We start from the raw sequence: 18,216 nt of genomic DNA on the forward strand, positions 1-18,216 counted from the left end.
GCGCATGCCGGCAAGAGTATACATGTACACCACCCCCCCCCCCCCCCCCCCCAGAGTTTGCAACTCCTGATACCCTTTCTATGGGGTACGCCCACGCCACGGCGAAAACTCACATCACGTGGTGTTGTGTCCCAGCTGTACGTTTCCAGCCCGTTTTTAGCGAGTATTATAATAAAAGCATTCCCTGGCAGAAACTCCCTGTGCGTATGCAACTCGCCAGCATAATTCTGGCAGATTTTCGGATTGCCCCCCATATGCAGAGTTGCACACTCTTGGAGGCTTATTCTCTTGATGCCGGTTATAACCATTTCAACGAGACACAGGTTTCGGGCGTAAATGCATGTTGCATGCATATTCTACAGGTGCTCAGCGAGAGAATCAGGAATCTCACAGAAATAGGACTGTGACTATACAATCATGTACTGTATAGGCAGAAATATTCGTCTGGAATTTAATTTCGTCTTTTTCGTCCAAGGAGCTTTTGGACTGAATAAAATGCCTGACTAATGTCGATTTGTCCAGCATTTCAATACACTCTTATGATCCATGGACGGAATTTACAACCGGACGAACTCCCTTTCTTTGGAGTTGGACGAAATTATTGACCGACGAAATGTTCTGCCTGTACAGTATAGCTGCGTGGTAGCAAGAGTACAGGGCCATATGTATGTACTGTACTCTTTATAATAGCAGAGCCGTGTACAGCAAAGCTATACTCCAATCCTACCCTAACTGGCCTATGGTTATTGTATCAGCATGCACATACACCTCACAGTGCACCAGGGAGTTGAAGAACGAAACATGATCAGAGTTGCCCATTATGTGTGTGTGTGGGGGGGGGGGGGGGGGGCGTAGGATGAGAACAATGAGCGTGAGGACCAGTGTGTCATAGTCATGAGTCAAGATACCACTCCATCTGCGAACACTGAAGTGTTCCGTACTCATGATAGCAGAAAGTGAGCCATGACACACACACACAACACACAAGCATGCAACGATACGCACGCGTGGATAAGAGTCGAACTACTTCTCACAATGTCATAGTAATACTGGTGTCCTATTATTTATTATATAGCTGTTCGTGCCAACTGCAGCTGCCAACGTGTTGCCATGGCATTCAGTGATACTCTAGTCAGACGCATAATTATGGCTAAGCTCAGAAAGTTATTTAATAGAGAGAAAAAAGTATTAAAAAACCCCTATTCAAGCATGCCCTAGCGTCATTGAAGGCGTTGAACAGGTACGCGTTTCACCGTTAATGTTACGACGAGATTCAGTGCAAGAACAGACTATGGGATGCATGCAGATAGCACGTCATCAGCTTTGCCTCGTGATACCCGTCGTGCAGCTACTCAGCAGAGAACACCAGACCCGCGGCCCGGATGGTCAAACTATTGATGGTGAAAAATAAAGTCCATGTTGGTAAAAGCTAATTGGCCTGACTAACGTATAAAAACCTTCCATACAACCTTGCAGTCTGCAGGCAAGTAGGGGTACAAACGAAAACAAGAAACCAGAGACAGCGCCCATGAAAGCGATGTGAAGTGCAATCACTCTTGATATCACTACACTGTACACGATGTGATGTCACAGTGACATTTCAAAAGATGGCCAGTATCCTAGCATGCGATGAAGGAGCCGGCCATGAATGCCAATACCCAAAAGAGGAATGCAAATTGAATGCAAGAAGGAAAAAAAAGATGGAGCACGGTGGGTATCATTATTATAACTTAGTCTAGCACGGTGATAGAGTGCAGCACTAGTCTAGAAGTACATCTCCAATACAAGAAGCAATCACTCATAGCTACGTGTACGCGTACTATTGTTATCTGAGTAGCCAAAAACTGGGTGCGGGTGTGGTGCAGTGATTTGCTAGAGTCCAGCCTACAACAGAGTTACGCTGCACTTCTTACTTCAACAAGGCAGTACTGATGTTTGTTGGGTGGTATTTTCGTTTTACGAGTGGAGGAGTCTGGTGCAGCAAACAGAGCTCTTCTCAAGGGTACAATCAATGCAGTGTTGCCAAGGCAGACAAACCTACGGGTATTGTTTACTTCCAGTTCATAGCGTTCAGGTTACCTAGTCTGCGTGATTGACTCCCTGCTACATGGCCTGCAGGCAGTGCTGGCTAGACAGGGTACGGTTCGGAGTGAGCTTGTGTGTCAGCTCCAGAGATGATGAGAGAAGTACATGTAGAATGAGTGTAGGGTGAGAGTGCGCGCGTGTGCGTGTGTGTGTGTGCTTGTGTGTGTCCCGTGACCCTAGTGGTAGTGGCTCTACAGGACAGGACGTGTGTGTGTGTGTGTGCATGCATGTGCGTGTGTGATAGACAGGTAGAGAGAGAGAGAGAGAGAGAGAGAGAGAGAGAGAGAGGGGGGGGGGGTAGAGATTGCTGCCACGCTGCAGCAGCAGTTTCCATGTCCCAATTACGCAGACTGATGAGTAGTATCAGCCAGAGTGACTGGCAGGGTAGTGTATAATGCCGCGCGGCGCACTGCTGGGACCAGCTGCCGCAACCTCAAACAGACTGGACGTGTGGTAAGGGTTTGTGAGTGGTGTACTGGCTGGATGGCCGCTGATCGAGTGCCTTCCCCTGGCATCGCGCTTGTCGAGCAGGTCGTCGTCACTCCAGCTTCGCAGGGAGTTGCTGCCCGTGTTGGACGGCGCCACCGGCGGTTGGCGGTTGGGACGCGGCACGCTGCGTCCAGCCGCACCACCGCGGGCAGACCTGGTGCGGTTAAGCGAACCACCAGCACCAGCAGCAGCAGCGGCGATGGCAGCGGGTGCCTGCACCGTTGTCCCGGTGATGTCCGTGAAGCGACGGTGCAGCAGCCGTCGTTGCTGGTGCAGTCGCTGTTGCTCGCGCAGCTTCTGTTGGATTTTGACGGCGGAGGAGTAGGGCGAGGTTTCGGCCGGTCGCGCTGGTGGTGCTTTGTTGGGCTTGCGGAGAGATCCGGGTGAGCTGCTCGCGTCGGACACCTTCCCTACTGGTTTGGGTCCAGGTATTGGTGGTGCTCTGCCCTTCGATGCAGAACGTTTCAATGAGCTAATGCCAGCCTCCGCCGATGGGTCTACATCGCCATCCTTGTGGTCGGCGTCGCCAGTGTCTTGTTTTAGCTCCGCTGCTGGATCTACGCGCGCGTGATCTTGTTCCGCCTGACCTTTGCCGTCGTCCTGGTCGCATGATTCGGCCGTGACGTCGTCGTCGGACACCGCCATGTCGGCGGCAGCCTTCAGCAGGGGCCGCTCGAGCGTGTCCAGCTTGCTGCCGCTGCCATTGCTGCTGGTCTTGCGAGCAATGCCCTGCTGTTGCTGTTGTGATGACGACGGCTGCGGCGCTGCTGATTGCTTGTGCATGCGTGCCTGGCGCGCCATGTACATGTAGCCAGCCTCGCTGCTGCCGCTGTTCTCGGAGTCACTGTAGCCGGTGAAGGTACGCAGGCGCGTTGGACTCACCTGGGCCATGTCCACGCTTGGCTCGTCGTACGTGTGGTTCAGGCGATGGTGGTGGTGCGATGACGACGTTTCAAACCCGTCGCCTCCACCACCGCCGCTGCTACCACCCCCAGTGCTGCCGTTGGACTCAGCCGGAGGCCGACCTTGCACGGGTGATGGCGAGGCCGCCTTCATAGTGTAGCTGCACTTGGGACCGGCGGTGCCGTTGGAGCGGGTCGACTCTCGTGTGGGACGCGAGCCCGAGGACATTGGTAGCGTGTGCGAGAGGGCCGTGTCGGACGACAGCTCGGACGCTATGGAGCCGCGGTGGCGAAAGACTTCGCCGCTCGCGCCCATGCCTGGGCCTGTCAAGGTCTTGGCGTGCATGTGTATGAACCGGCCCTCGACCGTCTGACTGCTACCGCGGCGGTGCTGGTACGGCGAGTTGAACGTGATCTTGTTGCGCTGGCGCCGGCGTATGCACCTGGCCGTGCAGAGTACGGCGATGAGTGCGGTGAGCAAGCTGGCACTGGCGCCGATGATAGCGATCCAGTACCACCAGGCCACGCCAAGCCAGCCGTCCGGATCATCTGTGGCCGGCGACAACGCACATGTTGACGCACATAGTGACAACGATTCCAGACCGAAACAATGCATTACCTCCCCCCCCCCCCCCCCCCCCATGTCACGGTTTGTGTTCTTGCACTAATAATGAAAAGGGCCTCACAACGAGACCGTCATAAGTTAGTTGTTTGGCGTGCTCTCCACACGGTAGACAGTACGTTGAGAGAACACTACCCCCCCCCCCCCCCATCTTTACTGCCCGATAGAATTGCGCGTACATACCTTATAATATTTCTTGCCTTGGTCGGTGTGAGATATATGTATCAATTTAAAATGTTTCGTTCTCTACCCAGCTACATATGCCAGTAGTTTAGTATTTTAGTATTAGTATAAATTTTATCAAATTTCAAGGATTACCCAGGAGGCTCTAGGTCTGTCACAGGGATCTCTTACTCAGATAAATTTCATGATTCGGCAAAGAGTATAATGTGCAGTTGACTTTAACGTCATCACCTTCACGCCGAAATGGAAGATTTCCCAGTGAGTTTTCCCCGAATAATAAAATTGTAAGTAGAAACAGCTGAGTTTACCTGATGCACCGCTGGCTCCGATGCCTGTCAGTGCACGCGTCGCCATAGTAAGAGAAGCGGATTGCGAGACGCCGGTTCCAGTCGGTGATGCGTTCGCTGGCCCGGAGCTCTCCATCGCAATGGGAGTGGGCGGTGACATGGAGGCCGTGAGCGCTGCTGATGTCATGTTAGCTGAGCTGGCGTTGCTTGACGACGTCATCTGCAAGTCGATCAGTGATGTGATCAGTTCTGCGTGAACAGAAGGGAGTTGTGGGGTATGGCATAACTAATCATGACTAGAATTTAGCCTAGGACATTAAAAAAACTTCACCGGTTCATGTGAGACTCGGCTGGAGGCACAGTATTCCGCATCCATAGGCGCATAAAGCAACTATATTAGGTCACACTCAAGAATGCTTATTCGGTTGAGGGATTTTCTCAAGAGTGTGCTATTAGATAGCAAAAGTCTGCATGTCAAGATTATTTTGTAGGATCCTGAAAATCATTTCAGGACGATGTACACAAGCTCCTTTATGCACCGCAAAGCGCAGGGCACCAGCACCCATCTCACGTTTCGCTGTGCTGATGTAAATCTCATGGAACATGTGCTTAACAAAAAACACCAGAGTTGAACAGGCGAGAAACAGTCCACCCGGGGTGAATTGAGAAACACACTAGCGGCCGACAACCTCTACAAATGGCATGCTTGGCGTTTGCGGCCTGCAGAGAAACACTACCACTGCAAGTCCAGGGCAAGTTCTACATATTGCAAGGGAGTATTTTAAAGAGCTGAAATGCCGCCGAATGCCGCACAGTGCAACACATCATCGAAGCGAGTTACGCTGTGCATTCGAACGTCCAGCAGTCAGCACTACCTGCCGCACAGTGCAACACATCATCAAAGCGAGTTACGCTGTGCATTCGAACGTCCCGTCTAAGGGATGGAGCTACTGCCGCACGTACCTGAGCACGAGAAGGACGTAGAACTGGAGTCGTTCTGGCAGACACACAGCGTGATGGCGTACAGCGAGCTATCCAGCATGGCGGCATCATCAACGCAGTCCGCCAACGCTGTGCACGTGCAATTCAACGAGCCCACTAGACCGGGAACAACGGGACAAGAGGCGCGAACACACGAAATGCACAACATATACGTGTATGATTCTGCAGCCGCCTCTCAGCGGAGCAGAATATTAAATAAACCATCAGATGCTACATGCCCAGTGCTGTTTACTGAAATCCAGTCGTGTCACTCAAGTACGCGCCACCGGGCGTTGCACAGCATCTAGACCTGTAAACACAGGGCTGCGAAATGGTGCAAGGTGAACACTTGAGAGTTTCACGGCTGGATTTCATTGGGCAGGACATTGCACATGTGCCCAGACACTACACCAGACACCATGTCACATTGGCAAGCGTTATAGGGCTTGAGAAAGTGCTACATCACGGCATGCATAGGAACAATTTCAAAAATAATCCAAAACTGAGTTTTTGTATGGATCCAAGCACATTTCAAGCAGTCTTACTCACAGCAAGGTGATATAGGCGGTGAAATAATAATGATCAAAAATGATCCAACTTAGTACCGTATTTTTCGGGTTGTAAGTCGACCTTTTACGATTAAAAATAGAAGGAGAAAGGGCGGGGGTCGACTTACAACCGGGATTCAACTTATAACCGGGAACTATCAGTATCTTACAAAAAAATGACCTGCACTGCATGTACGAGTGCACCACGTGTACGCGTTTTTGCCAGTTTATTGGCCTTTTTTCAAGAATTGGGACGTTATACCCTCCAATAAGGATATACATGATTTGTTGATGTGTTAGTAGCAGGGAATGGTTAGTAGTGCTTCGTTGGGTGAACACTTTAAAACACAGAATTGAGACCTGCGGATACGGGGTCGACCTACATGTATAACAGGTAAAGTACGGTAACCTTTTTTTGCTTTGAAGTAGATTTGGAAGAAAGCAACTTTCGATGTGATTGAGCAGCATTGAGCAGCATTGAGCAGCATTGAGCAGCATTGAGCAGCATTGAGCAGCATTGAGCAGCATTGAGCAGAATTGAGCAGCATTGATGAGCAGCATTGAGCAGCATTGAGCAGCATTGAGCAGCATTGATGAGCAGCATTGAGCAGCATTGATGAGCAGCATTGAGCAGCATTGAGCAGCATTGAGCAGCATTGAGCAGCATTGAGCAGTATTGAGCAGCATTGAGCAGCATTGAGCAGCATTGAGCAGTAGTGAGCAGTAGTGAGCAGCATTGAGCAGTAGTGAGCAGCATTGAGCAGTAGTGAGCAGCATTGAGCAGCATTGAGCAGCAGTGAGCAGCAGTGAGCAGCAGTGAGCAGCATTGAGCAGCAGTGAGCAGCAGTGAGCAGCATTGAGCAGCAGTGAGCAGCATTGAGCAGCATTGATGAGCAGCATTGAGCAGCAGTGAGCAGCATTGAGCAGCATTGAGCAGTAGTGAGCAGTAGTGAGCAGCATTGAGCAGTAGTGAGCAGCATTGAGCAGTAGTGAGCAGCATTGAGCAGCATTGAGCAGCATTGAGCAGCAGTGAGCAGCAGTGAGCAGCAGTGAGCAGCATTGAGCAGCAGTGAGCAGCAGTGAGCAGCAGTGAGCAGCAGTGAGCAGCATTGAGCAGCAGTGAGCAGCAGTGAGCAGCATTGAGCAGCAGTGAGCAGCAGTGAGCAGCAGTGAGCAGCATTGAGCAGCATTGAGCAGCAGTGAGCAGCATTGAGCAGCAGTGAGCAGCAGTGTTCATAACAAATGTCCGTCTGCATAGCAGTCCGTACAACCCCCCCCCCCCCCTCCCTCCCTACTGATGTCTCACTTACCAGATCTTACTGACCCACCAGCCGACCCGCCATCTATTAAAATAGGGAGGATATCAATGCAGATAGATGGTTAGGGATGGATGAAAGAAGAGAGAGAGAGAGAGAGAGAGAGAGAGAGAGAGAGAGAGAGAGAGAGAATATTTTAAATTTATAAAGAGTAAAGACGGAACATGAAGAAGATATGGATCAACAACAGTTTATGACGATTGCGTTCGCGTGGTCATGGTAAGTCTAACACACAATGATTGAGACCTGTAAAACCTGACAAGTCATTATGCCCGAAAGCAGGTGCATGCAGGCTGTTAGCCTAGGATTTTGCGAAGGTGGAGACTAATGCACAGAAGATTTGAAGTGTGTCAGCTATTCAGTTTTGGCTAAACTGGAACCCCTCTGTAGAGATCTCTGGATCTGCCCCTGGGACACAACTATCAGTGGGCTCGAGAAGCGGAGTTATTATGACAACTATGTTCAATGAATGGCTGTTTTGTTCTGTGAGCATACAAATCGCTGTGACCACCCCCTGCCGCACGAATAGTCTTTAAAAATGGCGACAGTTAGCAACGTCACCATTATAGGCTAATACTGCTGGCATTCTGTAGCAACGTCACCATTATAGGCTAATACTGCTGGCATTCTGTAGCAACGTCACCATTATAGGCTAATACTGCTGGCATTCTGTAGCAACGTCACCATTATAGGCTAATACTGCTGGCATTCTGTAGCAACGTCACCATTATAGGCTAATACTGCTGGCATTCTGTAGCAACGTCACCATTATAGGCTAATACTGCTGGCATTCTGTAGCAACGTCACCATTATAGGCTAATACTGCTGGCATTCTGTAGCAACGTCACCATTATAGGCTAATACTGCTGGCATTCTGTAGCAACGTCACCATTATAGGCTAATACTGCTGGCATTCTGTAGCAACGTCACCATTATAGGCTAATACTGCTGGCATTCTGTAGCAACGTCACCATTATAGGCTAATACTGCTGGCATTCTGTAGCAACGTCACCATTATAGGCTAATACTGCTGGCATTCTGTAGCAACGTCACCATTATAGGCTAATACTGCTGGCATTCTGTAGCAACGTCACCATTATAGGCTAATACTGCTGGCATTCTGTAGCAACGTCACCATTATAGGCTAATACTGCTGGCATTCTGTAGCAACGTCACCATTATAGGCTAATACTGCTGGCATTCTGTAGCAACGTTGACTCGGAATGTGCACATGCACGTTTCTGCAGCATTTCTTTCTCCACACAGTGACAATCACGGCATGCAACTGTTATTACTAGGGGTGTGCACGGGTAGTCGGGTACCCGTGCTACCCGTCGGGACCTCGGGTAAACTGGTCCAGAATACTAGTAGTACCCGAAAACCTGAAGTCGCAGATGACATCATGTACAGTGCACGTGTACACATTCATGTAATACTCCGCATGTCAACCCAGTGTGTAAGGGAAGGGGTGCACTGTGGTGTCACCATGTAAACATTCCCCTATCGGGTACCCGTGCTACCCGTGGAAAACTACCCGAGCCCAATATGTACCCGAAGAAAATGCTACCCGACTCGGCCTATATATTACAGTTGTAGTGTATGTGTAGTTGCATGACATCATTATTGTGTGTACACCAGTCCGCATGCGCGGTCTCTGAATCTGCATAACTTCTAGTGGAGCTGTGTTCTTTTCCCGCGCCTTGCTTGCTTTCGGACTGTTCTTCCAAATGTACTTGTAATGGTAGTTTTCTCCGACCCTGTGATTGTGCTTTGCTGAACCCGACATAACAAGTGGCGACGAAGATCGGATCATGGCGCTGCTCGGAAACCTGGGCCCCTTCACATCTACGGATGCTGATGACTGGGAGTCTTATCTGGCCAGGCTGGATCAGTTCTACAAAGCGAATAAAATTGAGGACGGGCGGAAGAAATCTGTATTCTTGACAGTTGTAGGAGAAAGTGTTTTCAGGTTGCTAGTGACGCTGATCGCACCAGCAACACTGGATGACAAGTCCCTCTCAGAGCTGCGACAGACTCTGACTGCACACTTCTCCCCTAAGCGTCTGACAATTGCGGAACGCTACAAATTTTGGAGCCGCAGCCAGCAGGCAAGTGAGAGTTATCATGACTATGCCGCTGAGCTACGACGTTTGGCTAAGACCTGTGACTTCGGCAATGGTCTGGAAGATGCCATCCGCGGCAGGTTCGTCTGTGGCATACGAGACGCTGTCGTTTGTAAAAAATTGCTGACCATCGATGCCCTCACTTTGGAGACTGCTCTGAAAACGGCTGCAGCTCAAGAGGTGGTCGATCGCGAGGCTGCGCGCTTGATGGCCGCGGGTAGATCTACCTCCGAGTCCAGCGATGTCCATGCCGTTTGGCACAAGAGACAGCCACCTGCACCTAGACAGCGAGGCAAGTCCGGAGCCAGCACTACTGACGGGGCTGCGCCTTGTTATCGCTGTGGCAATAAGGACCATGCTCCTTCACAGTGTCGCTTCAAGGCTTCCGAGTGCCACTACTGCCACAAGCGTGGGCACCTCGAGAAGGTGTGTCGTACGAAAAAGGGCGACCAACACCAAACCAATTTTGTATGTGAGGAGCATGAAGTTGGTGATGTGTACTCCGTAGAGTCCCGTCCCAAGCTAACTGTGAATGTGATGTTAGACGGGGTGGAAACGACAATGGTGCTCGACACCGGAGCTGCAGTGAGCCTTATGTCACGTGAGACGTGGGACCGTACCAGTGACAAACAACTCGAACCGGCGAACATCAAGCTGCGCTCGTACACAGGTGATGAAATCAATGTGTTGGGTCAAGCCACAGTGGAGGTATGCTATGATGGCCGTACAACGCCATTGCCACTGCTCATTGTTGAAGGCGAGGGTGCTACACTGCTCGGAAGGAATTGGTTGCCACACGTCCGACTCGATTGGTCATCCGTGTTTGGGGTTGACGAACCTACGGATGGACCCGATTTGGAGCGGATAGTTGCGGACAACGCGACCTTGTTTGACGGCCACGTTGGTGAGCTGCGAACAGGCGCATCTACCTTGCATCTGAAAGAGGACGCACGACCGGTGTTCAGGCGTCCCTATTCAGTGCCGTACGCTGTCAAGCCCTTGGTTGAGGAGCAGCTCAGGAAGATGGAGCAGCAGCACATTATAGAGCCTGTCAAGCACAGCGAGTGGGCAACACCAGTAGTGGCTGTTCCAAAGCCCGATGGCTCAGTTCGTCTCTGCGGTGACTACAAGTGTAGTATCCCTGCCCGACCAATACGGAAGCAGTACGGAACTAATACGGAGCTTGCCTGATGTATATTTAGTGTATCTCCGTATGTAAGCGTACGTCGTCTGCTGCATAAAAGCGGCTGCGCATTTCTGTTTTGATGGAAAGAAGATTAGATTAGATTAGATTGGATAGCAATGAAAGCTAACTCGAAGAATAAGGATTCAGCCTCTAGGTGAGCACCGGAGAGAAAGTCAGTTATTTTGCCGCATCTTCTTTCACGAACGATTATATCTCAGGTGTGTACCTGAAAGTAGAATAAAAGTAATTATTGTTGATTTCACCGCGCCTACCACTCGGCTACCTGTTACATTGGTGGCAGCGGTGTAGTTTTAAATAGAACAACGTGATTCGACCCCAGACCCCAATGGCTCAACCCGCTGCAGCTCCCTCCGACGAATCAAGATGAGGATCATGTTTCTTGCCTTCCTGGGCTTGGCCCTGCTTATTAGCCTGCAGCACAGTCAGGGTGCTAGCGTGGATCGCCCTTCTTTCCGCATGGCGTCCACTGGAGACTTCGATGGCGATTCTAAGCGACCCGCTACCTACATGTTAACTACTGGTGGTGATGGCGAAGCTGATGAGGACGACAACAGGCAGGCTGCTGCCCAAGACAAGGATTTTCGCCGGCACGCAGTTGGCAGACGGCCGAACCCTGAGTGACTACAACGTTCAGCACGAGTCCACTATTCACTTGGTACGTCGTCTCCGTGGTGGGATGCAGATTTTCGTCAACACTCTTCCTGGCTAGACCATCACTCTTTACGTCACGCAAAGCGATGCTATCGACAATGTGAAGACCACGATTCAAGTCGAGGAGGGAGGTCATTTGTCTGACGCCGAGCTAGCCGCTCGGAGTGACCGGCTCAACCAAGATGAAGATAAAACCTGGCTTGCTCTCCGCCATAGCTCCAGCCGCCGCGTGGTTACTAACGCTGATTCCAGGTATGGCATTTTCTTTCCTGTCTTCCTTCAGTCTCCCTGTTCTCCTCAGTCTTCCTTTATGCGAGTGTGTGAATCCAGTTTAGTTTGGTAGGCGTCTGATCATGGTGAGCCACGGCTTACCCAGCTAACGTGGGACAATGTGTGTGACAACGCCCCTTATAGTTATAGTGTATTCAGTTCGGTTTTTGAACTGCGATGTTCCTGGCGGGTTGTGCCAGCGTTGTGCAGCAAGAGTGCTGTGGATTTTCAGGTCCTATTTGGAGGACAGTTCTTTCCCCTTTTGACCCCGTGAGATCGTGTAAACCTGGTGTGCTTCTACTTTATGATTTGTTATCAGTTCATTTCTTCTGTCTACTCTAAACGTTATCATTTCCGATATATTATTTGCCATCTTCCGGTTGACGCTGTGTTCGTAACTCCTCACTAATTTTTTGAAAATCACGAGGGCGTGATAATCTGTAGGAAGGGAGGGTGTAGTATCCCTGCCCGACCAATACGGAAGCAGTACGGAACTAATACGGAGCTTGCCTGATGTATATTTAGTGTATCTCCGTATGTAAGCGTACGTCGTCTGCTGCATAAAAGCGGCTGCGCATTTCTGTTTTGATGGAAAGAAGATTAGATTAGATTAGATTGGATAGCAATGAAAGCTAACTCGAAGAATAAGGATTCAGCCTCTAGGTGAGCACCGGAGAGAAAGTCAGTTATTTTGCCGCATCTTCTTTCACGAACGATTATATCTCAGGTGTGTACCTGAAAGTAGAATAAAAGTAATTATTGTTGATTTCACCGCGCCTACCACTCGGCTACCTATTACACAAGGTCACTGTGAATCCCCAACTACGAGTGGACCAGCACCCACTGCCGACAGCGCAGGACATCTTCAGCTCCCTGAATGGCTGCAAATATTTTGCGAAGCTGGATTTGTCGCAGGCGTATCTGCAAGTGCCGTTGGATGAGGCGTCCCAGAAGATGACTACCATCAACACGCACAAGGGCCTGTACCAGTTCAATCGTCTGCCCTACGGTATTGCATCGGCTCCAGCGGTGTTCCAAGGAATCATGGACAAGCTCCTGGTTGGCTTGGAAGGCGTGTCCAAGTACCTGGACGACATCCTGATCGCTGCACCCACTCGCAGACTACTGCTGGAACGTCTGAACACGGTGTTGTCGATTCTGTTGCAAGCCGGTCTGAAGCTAAAGAAATCGAAATGCATGTTCTTCTCCGACTCAGTCCAGTACCTCGGCTTCAAAATTGACGCGTCGGGTCTACACGCCACCGATGATAAAGTGCAAGCGGTTCAGAACGCACGTGCACCGACGAATGTCACGGAGCTCAAGTCATTCTTGGGTCTGGTGAATTATTATGGCCAGTTCATTGAGAACCTGGCTTCGCTCGCACAGCCTCTCTACGATCTCCAGAAGCGTAACACCGTCTGGAAATGGCAAGCGCCACAGCAGCAAGCCTTCAGAGCTTTGAAGTCAGCTCTGAGTGCACCACCAGTTCTAGTTCATTATAGCCCTTCGCTACCGCTACGTCTGACCTGCGATGCATCAGGCACAGGAATTGGTGCTGTCTTGTCCCATGTGATGCCGGAAGGGCAGGAGCAACCAATCGCATACGCCAGCCGCTCTTTGACAACCAGCGAGCGCAATTATAGCCAACTGGAACGAGAAGCGCTTGCTATCGTGTTCGGTGTCACCAAGTTCCACTTGTACCTCTATGGACGGCACTTCAACCTGGTGACCGACAACCGCCCTCTTGCCGTAATCTTCGGTCCAAAGAGAGGCATCCCCTCAATCGCAGCCATGCGGTTGCAGCGTTGGGCTGTAACACTATCAGCGTATCAATACGATGTGATGGTAAAGACGACCGAAGCCAACGCCAACGCTGATTACCTGTCACGCATGTCGCTTGATTCGCATAGCGTTGATGTGTGTGAGGTGTCTGAGATTCTGACGACTCACCAGGATCAGCTGCCAGTCCTCGCAGCAGACATCAGTGCAGAGACGGCCAAGGACATCGTGCTCAAGCAGGTACTGCAGCATGTCGCCAATGGTTGGCCCGAGACTGTCCCCTCAGAGCTGAAGCCCTTCCACCGCATCGCAGAGGAGCTCACAGTAGTGCAGGGCTGCCTTCAGCGAGGATTTCGCACTGTGGTGCCCAGCACGCTTCAGCCCCGGCTCCTTCAAGAGTTACACATTGCACACCCTGGTATGGTGCGCATGAAGGCTTTGGCAAGGAACCATGTATGGTGGCCAGGTCTTGACAGCGACGTGGAGCGAGCCGTCCGAAGCTGCCATGCATGCCAAGTGAACAGGAATCGTGATCAACCAGTGGAGGTGACACGTTGGCCCAATCCAGCAGCACCCTGGAGTCGCATTCACGCCGATTTTGCTGGACCAATGGAAGGACGAATGTATTTGATCGTGACTGATGCATTCTCCAAGTGGTTGGAAGTGATTCCTATGTCCTCCACCACCAGCAAGACGACTATCGCAGAGTTCCGGAAGCTGTTTGCGGCGTATGGTTCTCCTGATGCAATCGGGACGGACAACGGCCCGCAGTTCACGTCCGTGGAGTGGAGCAACTTCATGGCTGAGAGAAGTATCATCCACCTGCGCAGTGCACCATACTTCCCCGCAACCAACGGAGCTGCAGAACGCTGTGTCCAAACATTCAAAGCTGCCTTGTTGAGTGAGAAGCGTGGTCTACTGTCCTGGACCGAGGCACTGCAGACGTTCTTGGAACGGTATCGCTCGACTCCTCACGCGACAACAGGAGAAACTCCAGCGGCATTGTTCCTTCAACGGGAGCTCAAGACCAGACTGCACCTGGTACAGCCGCAAGCCAAGAATACCACCACCGCTGCCTGCCACCAGCCGCCAGCAAAAGGGTTGGACGAAGGCAGCGCCGTCTATGCGCGGATGTTCAACCAGCCTCAGAAGGGGTCAGCTGGCACCGTATTGCAGCGGAAAGGCACCAAGTCTTTCGAAGTTAAGCTGGCCAATGGTGTCATTGTGCGTAGACATGTGGACCAGCTGCGTGTTCGTGATCCTGCAACGACTCCTGAGCTTCCCTCTGATCCTGAGAAGGTAGTTCAGCAACGTGATGCTCGGACGCCATCAAGGCGTCACGCACTGAAGCCACAGCGCTACAGGGACTGAACTATTCTAGAGCACCGCTCTGTTCTCTTGTTCATGTTCAGCCGCCTTCTCATAATGCTCACTCTTCGCACACTGTCCTTCCCTCTGTTAGGCTCTCCCTTGTGTTTTTGAAGGGGGAGATTGTAGTGTATGTGTAGTTGCATGACATCATTATTGTGTGTACACCAGTCCGCATGCGCGGTCTCTGAATCTGCATAACTTCTAGTGGAGCTGTGTTCTTTTCCCGCGCCTTGCTTGCTTTCGGACTGTTCTTCCAGATGTACTTGTAATGGTAGTTTTCTCCGACCCTGTGATTGTGCTTTGCTGAACCCGACATAACAACAGTCATGTTGATTTCAATTCTGCCTTGCGGAAATTCCTCTGATCCTTGTGGGTGGTGGCGTGGGTGGTAGCGTTCCTACGCACACCGAACACTTTCAAGCGAGCCATGAAAAAAATATTTATGGAGAATTTTTTTATTTTTCATTGCAGCCAGTTTCAGCCTCACGTCTCCGTGCTGTGCCGACGAGTCCACCCAGGCTGAAGCGACACTGGCCGCAGATTGAGGCAATGCACACCGGGGTTGGGGTCAGTCAACGCTGCCCAACGATCTCTTTCGTGCGGATGAAACCTTGTATAGAGTCAGTTGCAGGCAAAGAGCTTCCCATGTCTTGTGTGGAGTACCGATTACTCTTACTCTAAGTATAAGCAAAAATATTCTTCTGGAATTTAATTTCGTCTTTTTCGTCCAAGGGGGTTTCGGACTAAATTAAATACCGGACTAATGTCGGTTTCAACTCGGATGGCGAGCCAATTAAATTATGGTGAAAAAAGGAGAAGGACAAAATGTTACGAGTTGTTTTGTCGCACTCGCTGACTGTATAAGATCTGGTTACGTTGGTGGACAGTTAGTCATAACTCGTAACATTTTGTCCTTCTCCTTTTTCCACCATAATGTCGACTTGTCCAGCTTTCAATACACTCTTATGATCCATGGGCGAAATGTACAAGAGTACTGTACGAACACCCTTTCTTTGGAGCTGGACGAATCATTGACCGACGGAATTTTCTGCCTGTACAGTATGACCCTGTAGAGATGCAATCATGACTCAGCTTGTCACTCTGCCCCCCCCCCCCCTTACCAGAAGGCAGAAGAACAGTCACCCCCCCCCCCCCCCCGACCTCACACTGTACTAGCAAGCAGTAATTATTACTAATAAAAGCACCATGAATTACCCCTGGGCCCTCATGAATTACATGTTCAATTAATTTTGGTTCTGGCTTTGGAAAATATTTTGCCAGTGCTATCAGGTTCGGCCTCATATTCCCTCATATTCTCTGTGCTGCGCTGATGAGTCCACAAAGAACGAGACAGCATGCTGTCCGCGGATTGAGCATGTTGATTGTCATAAAAATAATAATTAATAGAGTGTCATGTTCTTGGGATAAATGCGTTGCGGTGGAAAGTGCATCGGCAGTATTCAGCACAAACAATAGCAGCTCAGCCCAGAAGTCAATCTGACATTAGAAATCTACAAAGGAAAACACGGCACAAAAGCTGCTTCACACGCGACGCCGGATGATGTGTCCCATCAAATACATACAGTGGAAGTAAGAGTACTCAATCTGCGGACAGAACTGTTTCGTCCTTTGTGGACTCATCAGCGCAGCACAGAGGAAATGAGAAGCAAGCACTGTAGGTATACTGTAGCAGAAAGAATACTGGTATCCCCGTGTCGAGTCGCTCAACCAACCCTCATGAAATCTGGCCATCAACTGATCAACGCGAGGGTCCATGAGATACTAGTAGCTGACTCTAGACTAGTACACACACAATCATGTCACACGCATAGTACTAGCGTAGGAAACAAACAGTGTCTGTTCCTTCAGACTCACCTTCGTCTCCTTGTGCCACATTTTGATTCGCAACGTTAGCGCCCGCTGGGTCGCCCAGTAGCAGGAGGCACTTGCCCAGCAGGAGAACGGCCAGTAGCGATATCGCTACCGGGTCATGTCGGCGCAGAGAAGCCACCCTGCTGGCGTGATGCATTGTAGTAGTACCCAGTGCGCCTGTGGCGGACCGGCTGGCTTCCAGCCACACTGGCCCACAGTTCCACACCGTTTTCGGAGTTGACCCTTCAGCGCATAGGTCGCGAGGTTGCGAAGCAGTTATCAAATAATCAAGTGCTAAGACACTTGAAGTAACGTTAGTAGTTACCTCTGAAACTTCAACACCTCCGACGCCACTACAGGCCGCCTCTTCCACCAGCACACGTTCTCCAGATTACTTCAACCTGCCCTGCGCTGCTACGATAAAGTAGGTGCACCGTTCACGTTCGCATTTTTCGGATATCGCCACACGGGTTTGACGAGACAGTACCTTCATAAACAAACAGACTTCAACTGGAAATGTGTCCAGCTAGATGTCATAGCAAGTGCAGTCTAGGCCAGCGTAATAATCTCTGATTGCGGACAAAAGAAAGATTACAGGAGTCGACGGTTGTCTGAAGTAGCTCAGTGGAATGAGCACGCAACTTTCCATCTGCGCCATCCAGCAGTCAGTCAGTCAGTTCCAACGCGCACCAGCAAGAGCAGATGAGAGTCAGTCACCTTGGACTTGGTCACCCGAGGCCCTCCTCCATGAACCACCGCTGCACAAACAAGGAGGTAGCTTTCCTACTACTGTCACTGAGTGGATCTACACCACAGTGCAAAATAGAGATACAGTCATGTACTACTGCCAGTACTGGTGTGGAGATCTACAGTAGACTAGACAGAAAATATTTTCGGGTTTCCTCGTGGAGTCGTGGAACTACCGGTATGCTGTATGACTAGGCCATAGGTGTAGCTGTACGAAAAGGAGTCAGAGATGCAAGACACGACTCGACGAGATTCTGGGCAATGCCAGTTCTAGCGCGCAGTCCGGTACAGAGGTCAGGTGCCACCAAGATCACGTATATCATGGTATACACGTCGACGGTCGGTAGATCTGCTCGGTAGATCTCTTCGCTGTAGACGGGGTAGCGTTACTAGTCTGTTACTGCTTAGGGCTACTACTACTACTGCTACTACTACTACTAGTACTAGTAGATGACAACGACACTAGTAGTAGTAGTAGATCTACTACACTCGTCTCTAGACTACAGACAGTACTACTCACACTAGTAGATCTACTCAGTACTAGTAGTAGTAATACAGCTACGCCTGTATGCTTTTGGCAATGCATTGCAGTACTGTCGGAGTGTCGAGCATGCAATGCATGTACATGATTATTTATTCCCACGTTGATATGGAGTATACTAGTAGCAGCGCAGATGCATCGATCTGCAAATCCGCTACTCACGTCAGATGACAGTTGCCAGCATGCAGTGTTTGTCTGCATTTCCGGTGCCTAAATAAATCAATGATGACACCATGGACACT

At 50.4% G+C, this 18,216-nt stretch overlaps 1 protein-coding gene across 1 annotated transcript; it reads right to left on the reverse strand.

The window, feature by feature from the left end:
- Positions 1-1,012: 1,012 nt before the first annotated feature.
- Positions 1,013-17,608, reverse strand: LOC135812226 (putative lysozyme-like protein). Its single transcript, XM_065325565.1, has 5 exons — positions 16,690-17,608; positions 7,408-7,440; positions 5,532-5,666; positions 4,590-4,817; positions 1,013-4,025 (listed from the first exon to the last, which is right to left on the reverse strand). The coding sequence occupies exons 1-5, from the start codon at positions 16,841-16,843 to the stop codon at positions 2,449-2,451; spliced, it is 2,127 nt and encodes a 708-aa protein (XP_065181637.1). The 5' UTR covers positions 16,844-17,608; the 3' UTR covers positions 1,013-2,448.
- Positions 17,609-18,216: the final 608 nt, after the last annotated feature.

This window comes from Sycon ciliatum, chromosome 3 (assembly GCF_964019385.1).
Source record: "Sycon ciliatum chromosome 3, ocSycCili1.1, whole genome shotgun sequence".
Lineage (NCBI taxonomy): Eukaryota > Metazoa > Porifera > Calcarea > Leucosolenida > Sycettidae > Sycon > Sycon ciliatum.

Excerpts from the sequence above, each read along its gene's own strand:
- LOC135812226 (XM_065325565.1), bottom strand. The coding sequence starts at position 16,843 with ATGCATCACGCCAGCAGGGTGGCTTCTCTGCGCCGACATGACCCGGTA. Across the intron at positions 7,441-16,689 it reads TGTGGCACAAGGAGACGAAG|ATGGCGGGTCGGCTGGTGGG; the intron begins GTGAGTCTGAAG and ends CTATTTTAATAG. Across the intron at positions 5,667-7,407 it reads TGGTGGGTCAGTAAGATCTG|TGGGCTCGTTGAATTGCACG; the intron begins GTAAGTGAGACA and ends TTCCCGGTCTAG.